Genomic DNA, 8,540 nt, shown 5'->3' with positions numbered 1-8,540 from the left:
TCGAATAACAAATTATAGTCATTCTAGAACTAAGCCATAAGAGGGTAGTTTTAAGGAAGACCAACCAATTTTCTTTTGAGGCTTAAGAGAAACCAAAATCCTTGGCAAGTCTTACCAGGTTTCTGACACCCTAAAACACAGCCTATTTTGGTGGAGATGTTAACACACTTTGTCAAACAACTACCTGTTGGTTCAGGCCAATGCATCCCCCTGTCCTTAGCCCCTCTCCTGCAGTTTGGGTGAACAGTGCTTCCCATGGCTGAGGAGGCCTAAGCAATAGGAGGAGGCAAATGTCTTCTGAGGCTGGGCCTGCAACGTGGGGCCTTCTCATCCCGACCATCCCTGAGCCCCTCTGAAGGTGGCACACGATGACCTGAACAGATGGAGAGAGTTCTAGTTTGTTTTTGAAAAAAGCAGAAAGCTGTTTTCTAATGTGAAGCTACAATGGACTTACCTGCTTTTTTTCTGAGTGGAAAAGGATGAAAAAGAACCATTTGCCTTTTTTGTTCACTTTTCATAATTTCATCTTTGGATTTGTCCACCTGCCTTTTCTCAGCCAGACTGAACAGAGGGATTCTTCATCAAGTGCTTCCAACATGCCTGGCCTGCAATGGGCAGTCCCGTTTATAAAAAGAGCAAGAAGGGTAGACCAGGCCAGGAGAGGAAGTGTTTTAAAAAGCCTTCGTCTTGAAAGACCAAAGTACTGATAACCTGATGGCAGCAGCAATAGTAAAGAAGGGATGGCTCATTTAGAATGATGGTTTTTGTTTTTTCAAAACACCTGAAATTTTACTCATGGTACAAAAGTATTTAATAAGCGCCACGTCGGTAAAGAAAAACGCACAGCCTACAGCTAGCTCATCCTTTAAAACCAGAACAGCCAAGTGAAAAATCAGTAGAGATTCGTATTTTTACTTTAAAAATAAAAACAACAACAACAACAAAACAACTAAGGTACACATTGGGAATTGAACTACTATAGTTTTTCTTTCTAGAGAGGTGACATCCATGTTTTCTGGTCAGTAATGTTCTATCAAACATTGTACTAAACCAGTATACTAAATCCAAGCATACAGATGACCAGTAAAGCTGTTTGCTATCTCCTACTGAGCTAGACCAGTGGAACACTATCTTGGTAGGATTATTTTGACAGCAAGAAGGAAGTGCAGAGCCCCTACCCGAACAGAAAACCTAAGGAGCTGTTTTACATAGAAAGGGTTTTAAGCAAACCTGCACAAACACTAACATGCTCTAAGAAAAGGAAACCTTTTAGACTACTTCCAGCATACATTCATTGGTGCCCAGTAAAATAGGAACAAACACCAACATAGAAAGCATTTTTGCTTTCATAGCACTAACAGCTAAAAAGCACACAGCAATATAATACTTTGATCTTGAAGTGGGTAATCATGGAATTTCCAAGATTATATCCACTAGGTTAGCCTGAGTAATCATCTATAAAAATATGTTTTCAAAAACACATAAATGAGAGTTATAGAAACAATGGGACTGGGACTTCCCTGGTGGCACAGTGGTTGAGCATCCGCCTGCTGATGCAGGGGACGCGGGTTTGTGCCCCAGTCTGGGAGGATCCCACATGCCGCAGAGCGGCTGCCGCTGAGCCTGCACATCCGAAGCCTGTGCTCCACAACGGGAGAGGCCACAGCAGTAAGAGGCCCGCGTACCGCAAAAAAAAGAAAAAAAAAAAAAAAAAAAAAGAAACAATGGGACTACATCAGGACCAGGAGAAGACAACGAAGTGATACAAGGACTGTACATGTTAAGACTAGGAACTGATTTTCACAAATACCTTTTTAGGTAAAGGACAACTCTCTTAAGTCGATTCCTACAGCCAAGACTGTGATAGTAGGAGTTTCAGAAATCTTGAGATGGGCTCCTAGCTTGAGTTAAACCCTAGATAAATACTCCCAGTCAAAAAGCCCACTGAGGCTGCAGGACTGAAACTCTGACCCATATAAAAAGCTGTGAGTGCACAAAATGCCTGGTGGGACATGCAAGTCCTGCCAGGCCAAGAGAGTTAGTGATGGTGGGTTCTTCCAACATGGACACACCAACACGTATGCTGGGGAAGTGCCCCCCAGGTGGAATGCTGGACTTGGGCTGGGTGCAGGGGCCAGACTCAGAAGCTCCTGAAAGAAGTGTCCACTGAGGGAGGAGTACTAGGGTTACTGAAGACAAGAACATGTCCCAGGAAGGTCAGGTCATTTTCTTCTGACCCATCAATACTTAACATTAATGAAGAGTTGCAGAACAGAGTCAGTCATTCCAAGATGTATTCTTCTGACATCATTAGCCAAAGCCTCTCTCAGTCTATTGGGCTGGTGATGTCTAGAAAGATCCCATTACCTGGAGGTGGGACCTAGGGCCGCAGATTGTTCTGGTTAGCTGTCATAGAAGATGATTTGCACAATGAAGTCACCACTAAACCGCTGCTTAAGTCCAGTCCCCGGCCTTCTTTTTCCTACATGAGAAGAGAGCAACTTGAAGAGGGAAGAGACAGAAAAAAGTCCTTTCTAGCTCATAACTAGCTCATAAGGGAAGGAGGTGTTCAGGGTGGGCCACCATGGAGCACACAGGAAGAGGGAGTATGTGATTTTGCATTTTTATTCAGAGCTGGTCACTCTTTAAAAATGCACCTCTTGGGGACTTCTCTGGCAGTCCAGTGGTTAAGACTCCACGCTTCCACTACACGGGGTGCAGGTTCAAACCCTGGTTGGGGAACTAAGATCCCACATGCACCCACGAGGTGCAGCCAAAAAAAAACAAAAAAAAGACCTCTCTTCACCGAAAAACATTTCTTTTTCCTATTAAGAACCTGCATTCCAAGAAAAGCAAGGCAATTAGACCTGCTTTTTGGCTTTGTCCTTTTGATTATTTAGGAACCCTATAAGGTGCCTGGGACCTGTTTCACCAAAACCATGAGAATGTAATTCCTTGTAAGGGTCCCAGGCCCCGGCCAGCAGAGGACAGCAGCTCGCTCTGCTGACATGTCACTCACTGCTGGGCTGATACTGGCCAGTCTTACGGAGAGGAGCACAGGGGGTGGTTTGTGCTCGACAGGTCTACTTGGAACTTTCTAAGCAGTTCACTGTGACTAAACAGACAAGAGGAACTTACTGCTCTATAGTCCAGAAACATTTCTTTAAAAGCCAGAAAATCCGTAAACGTGAGCAGCATGTCGAAAATGTCACCGGCCACTTCATCTTTATGGTGCCTGCAAAAGAAAAGGGTGGCTCCTTCATGAATGAATGATGATACAGACTGTCTCTTCGAGATTTCCCTCAAAGGTCTGGAGGGCCTCCCACCCAGGACCTAACCAAGTGCTCTAAAGCTTGATATTCAAGCACTGAGGAAAACAAGGGGGAGGGTCTTCTTTCAGAGTTGAGGAGGAGGGTAAAAAGATGAAAAAAGCAGAGTCAAGCTCAACTCACTGTAAAGTTGTAGTGAAAGCCGCCATGTTAAATCCAGGAATCCGCTCCAACAGCTGTTCTTCTATATACTTTTCTACCAAAGAAATCTGTAACAGTGGAAAGGATCTTGGTCAGACTGTGCTTTAAGAAAACAAAGCTTCTCTTCAGAAAGCCTGTCCTCCAGCCCTTTGAAAACATTTCCTAAGAGCCTATTCTGTGTGCCTGGCTCCCTGCCGAGTGCTGGGGGCACCAAAGAGAACCCAAACCCAGCTCCTGTCCTCAGTGAGCACACCCCCTGTGCCCTGGCCCACCCATGGGAGAGGCATTTGCAGGTAATTACGATGTAACAAGAGGAATGCTCAAGGTGGGTAGGGACAGGGAGCAGAAGGGCTCCCGCTCCCCACAGCAGTAAGTGAGGAGTGAAATAATTGGGGGCTTTTCTGCCTGGGTAGACGGAATCTGTGTGGAAAGAACACAAAAAAGCATATAGTTGGAGGTAATCGCAGGTTCCTTAAAAGCTGAGGCTTGGCTTAAGAAACCTTCATCGACTCTGCCACACTTCTGTGTTAAGGGAAGAAAGTCCTGGAAGCTCAAACCTCTTCTCGGACAGATGAGATCATAACAGGAGGCTGTACAAGGCCTTGGCATAGTGCAAAGACCCGAGGGGTCAGGAGTCGAGGTTCCTGGGTTCTAGTCTTGGTTTTGCCACCAACTAGTTAGTGATCTTGGTCTTGGTTTTCACTTTTATCTAACAGTCATGCATACCTGACTGGATTGTGTAGTAGGAAAAAACAGTGTGTGAAAGCCAAAAGGTCAAAAGTATGTAAGTGCAAGGTATGGTGAATCCACATACTGTAACTGAAAGCAGGATTATGATAAAGCCAAACATGTTTTAAAACAGAAGACGAAGTCATTAAATATTTGGAAAACAGCCCCAAGAACTGTGCAGAGGAAAACAACAGGAGATGAAGACTAAATCAAATTCTAATTAGGCTTCCCGGCAGGGTGCTGATGGCAGATTTTAAAAGTTGAGCAGATTTCAACATCATTTGATCCTAAATTCATAATTTAAAGAAATCCTAATCTCCAGTAAGAGAAACAGGAATCCACTTACATATTCATTAAAAATAGGTGTGTAGGTGAGCTTATTCTCTTCTGTGTCTTCAAACTCCTGGTAGTACTTGTCCATGAAATTCCTCTGTAATAACTGGAACTCATCATCTGAACCGCAATAGGAAAAATGTACTCTTTTTAATGGAGACTAAAAACCATTCTGATTTCTAAACAGGCAGGAAGAAATGTCAGCAGAACTGCTTTATGGATGGCCAGTCTCTTGGAGGGGAAAGCTGAAGGTGTTAAGCGTACAGTTTCACAGCATGAAGAGCCTTCATGCTGCTGTGCAACCACCACTATCCTCTAGTCCATTTTAACCAGGGTGGCTTGGGAACTCCACAAAGGGTTCTCTTAATATAATTTCAGCAGCAGTGGTGTAAACAGTGAAGTGATTAAATGGATGGGCTCTGATAGAGGCTAGACTACCTGGGTTCAAATCCCACCTCAGCCACTTACAACTGTGTGACCTTCGGCCTGTTACTTAATTTCTCTTAGCCCCAGTTTCTTCATCAGAAATATGAGGATGATCAGAGTACCTATCCTGTAAGATTTGCTAGGTGGCATTTAGATGAGAATTCATGTATAGAGATTGATTCATAGCAAACATTAAGGTTTATGGTATTTAGGGTATTTTAACAACCAAATAGAATATAACTTCTAAAAATAAAAGAAAAGCTTCATAAATGACCTAGACTTTGGAATAAATACCCTGGGCCTTCCCACAGCACACAGGTTACTCACAGAGGCCAAAACAAAGTATTCCTCAGCATTCCCCAGAAATCCTTAGATCCACATGGGATCTTAAGAGTGAAACATTTGCATTTAGGAGTTAAAGGTATGAACCTTTACAGGACCCGAAGGTATAAAAACTTGGTCAGTGATTTTTCACTAAACATATAGCTAGTAACACCAAACATCAGTGTTCTTTTCCTAATTCTCAGAAAACTTAAAGTCAACAGACAAGATTTTCTCAAATTTTTCTCTCCCACATATTTGTCTTAAATGGTTGGTGCCTATTACTGCTTATTACTTAGCAGGACTTATGGATGCCAAAATGAATCCACAAATTCGAACTCAGAACCCAGATGAAGTATCACATCTTGTTCCTCATGGACATGTGTGCTATGGCTATGGTATTTTTAAATTAATTAATTAAATAATTTTTGGCTGCGTTGGGTCTTCGCTGCTGTGTGCAGGCTTTCTCTGGTTGTGGCGAGCTGGGGCCTACTCTTCCTTGCGGTGTGCGGGCTTCTCATCACGGTGGCTTCTCTTGTTGCGGAGCACGGGCTCTAGGGCACAGGCTTCAGTAGTTGTGGCTCGCGGGTTCAGCAGTTGTGACACACGGGCTTAGTTGCTCTGTGGCATGTGGGATCTTCCTGGACCAGGGCTTGAACCCGTGTTCCATGCACTGGTAGACAAACTCTTAACCACTGCGCCACCAGGGAAGTCCCAGTGGCCATGGTATTACACTGTGCTTTATGTCACAAAATATTAAAACTCAAGACTAAAAATTGATTTTACTCTCTGAAATAAACTAGGCTAATATTTTCTGAAGTTTTGCCAAGAGCCCCATAAATTCAAGGTGCCCCATTACCTGAATAAGTCCCTTCAGGGGACTGAATCTATGGTTACTAGTTACTTAAAGGAGTAGGGGCTGTAGCCTGTAAAGCAAAGCACAGTAAGGCTTACTTTGTATTACAGTACGTTACATTAAACATTACATGCAGCTTCATGTTTTCTCTCTTTTTAAAAATTAACTCTCCAAATGGATTTCAACGCCCTTAAAAGCAAGGGCCTAAAACCTAAAAAGCACAGGCAAGGAAGCTTACCCATGATAATGTCTTCTAAATATCCAACCACAGCATCAAATTCTGCATCAGAGGCGGAAGAGCTGAAAAATACGCCTGGATTAGGAGCTGTTTCAGATAATTCTTTTTTTTTTTTCCAAAATGTATCATGGACATTTTCAAATGAACTTCCCATCAACTAGCTTCAACAATTAATGATTACTGTCTAATTCAGCAATGCCACACAAAAGAAAACACATTTGACACATCTGTGACATCAAAGTTGAATGCAATGGCTCCACTTTCAGAAAACATGATACGACCCAAGGACTTACAAAAGGGACAAATAAAAGGAGCAAAGGCTCAGAGCGGACATCTTAAGGCTCCTCGCATTTATTTCCTTGGGGTTCTACTCACCGCATCTTCGCTATCACCCCACACCAATCTGCTTATGGGCGGGCGTAAACTTGGTGCGGTTAAGACACTGGCCGGGGGAGGGGGGCAATTAGAGTCCCTGGGGGTAGTGGTGGTGGAGGGTCTTCTGACCCGTGGTCGGGCCTCTGCAGCTCAAACTCGCCAGGTTTTGCTGACGACCAAGGGCTGGAGGCGGGGGGCATCGTGACCGAGGCGTGTATCATTGCATGACACCGCACTGCACTCCTGTCCTCCAGGCCTGAACCCCGCGGTCGCCGCGGCGGCAGAATCGACCGCAGGAACTGGGGCGGAGTCTTGTTGGTCTCCCACCCACACCGGAGACACTGGTTTCGCAGGGCGGAGGCCGAGGCCGAGGCCAAGCGCCGGCAGCCCCGGCCTTCAGCCTCCCGGGCTCGGGCGGCGTCACTCACAAGGACAGCGCGAAGCTCTCTTCCTCTAGGGCGTCCATCGCCGCCGCCGCCGCATCCACCGCGCGCGGGGCAGCGGGCCCGCCGGGCTTCTACCCCGCCTGAGGCCCGGGCGCAGCCTCCGCTCTGCTCCGCAGAGCCCCAACTGGCATCGGGAAGGCCTCGCAGCCGAGGCCTCGGCCGGTTCACGGCCCAACCGAGTAGCGCCTGCGCACGACGCCCCGGCCTCAGGCTTCCTGGCTGCTGCCACGCGCCGGCCGGGCCTCCAAGCCCTGCCAGGCCTCACTAAACTCGCCGCTGCCACCTCCGTGTCCCGGGGTCCGTTACCGCGCCCCCGCTCCCGTCACCATGGCCTCCGCGACCCTTCCACCGCCTCGGGGTTCCCAGCAGCCAATCACAGGCGTGCGTTGCCAAACGCCAGGGGCGGGGCAAAGATAGGGAGAGGAAGTGAGGGAAAGGGATGGAGGGTCGCGAAAGGAAGTTGGACCTCCTTGAGCAGGTCAGGGGCTCTCTGACATATACTCACTCTGTGGGGCGATTAAATCTGACGTCGTCCCCATTTTGAAGAGGAAGGAATCCAAGCCCAGAGGGAGCCTCGATTTCCTCACTTGCAACTTGTAATGAATTACAAGATTTAAGATGAAGCTTAAGTCGTTTAAAGCGGGTTTTAAGAGCACTGTAAATAGAAAATCTCTTGAGAGCCAGTCCCTTAGCTTTTGAGCCAGATAATGAAGACCTTTGATTTGCGAGACAGTTACTCCCTCTCGTGGAAGGATCGCCCCACCGCAAGAAGTGGGGGTCTTGTAATTTACATCATAAATATAATATTCACATCAAAAAGATTATTCGGCACTAACTTGTTTCTTGGGTAATTAGGCAAGATAAATCAAGTTATGTATGGTCCCAATCTCCGAGTTGTCAAATAATATTCCTGGAAATCAGAACATGATGTTTTTCTGCTGAAAACAGAATGGCGGACTTTTTGTAGAAAGATAGAAAATTCACTTGTTTATACGAAATATTTTCCATTAATAATAATTTCTTCATTTTGGGTTGGCGTTAAGAATTGTTTTATGTGACTAGACAGCAAGAAAATGGACAGTCTTGGAGACTGCTGATCTTAGTTTTCTTGGTTACATAATCAAGATGGTTGAAATTCATGCAAAAGTCATTTTCTGCTAATGAAATTGTTTTGGTTTCTGTGACTGAATCATCATTCCCTGGCATTCTGCAAATGGCACCATGACTTTATCCTGCTCTCTCAATATCATTCAAAAAACACAGCAATTCTTAAAATCTTTTTGGCTGGAACCCCGGGGGCATTTCCCCAATGACTCATTGTTGAAATTACTACAAATTACCTATTT

General features: G+C 45.4%; 1 protein-coding gene across 2 annotated transcripts; it reads right to left on the bottom strand.

The window, feature by feature from the left end:
- Positions 1–787: 787 nt before the first annotated feature.
- ARL2BP (ADP ribosylation factor like GTPase 2 binding protein) lies at positions 788–7,609 on the bottom strand. 2 transcript variants are annotated; one of them, XM_059043911.2, is made up of 6 exons: positions 7,177–7,609; positions 6,374–6,435; positions 4,546–4,652; positions 3,453–3,538; positions 3,139–3,235; positions 788–2,482 (listed from the first exon to the last, which is right to left on the bottom strand). In XM_059043911.2, the coding sequence occupies exons 1-6, from the start codon at positions 7,212–7,214 to the stop codon at positions 2,381–2,383; spliced, it is 492 nt and encodes a 163-aa protein (XP_058899894.1). In that variant the 5' UTR covers positions 7,215–7,609; the 3' UTR covers positions 788–2,380. The 2 variants fall into 2 exon arrangements, with proteins under 2 accessions (XP_058899894.1, XP_058899895.1); XM_059043912.2 differs by having other exon boundaries at positions 6,749–7,558.
- Positions 7,610–8,540: the final 931 nt, after the last annotated feature.

This window comes from Kogia breviceps, chromosome 18 (genome assembly GCF_026419965.1).
Source record: "Kogia breviceps isolate mKogBre1 chromosome 18, mKogBre1 haplotype 1, whole genome shotgun sequence".
Lineage (NCBI taxonomy): Eukaryota > Metazoa > Chordata > Mammalia > Artiodactyla > Physeteridae > Kogia > Kogia breviceps.
Note: the sequence above shows the minus strand (reverse complement) of the source record. Positions and strands in the feature narration are given on the sequence as shown.

Excerpts from the sequence above, each read along its gene's own strand:
- ARL2BP (XM_059043911.2), bottom strand. The coding sequence starts at position 7,214 with ATGGACGCCCTAGAGGAAGAGAGCTTCGCGCTGTCCTT. Across the intron at positions 3,539-4,545 it reads CACCTATTTTTAATGAATAT|ATTTCTTTGGTAGAAAAGTA; the intron begins GTAAGTGGATTC and ends CCACTGTTACAG. Across the intron at positions 3,236-3,452 it reads GCTTTCACTACAACTTTACA|GCACCATAAAGATGAAGTGG; the intron begins GTGAGTTGAGCT and ends TTTCTTTTGCAG.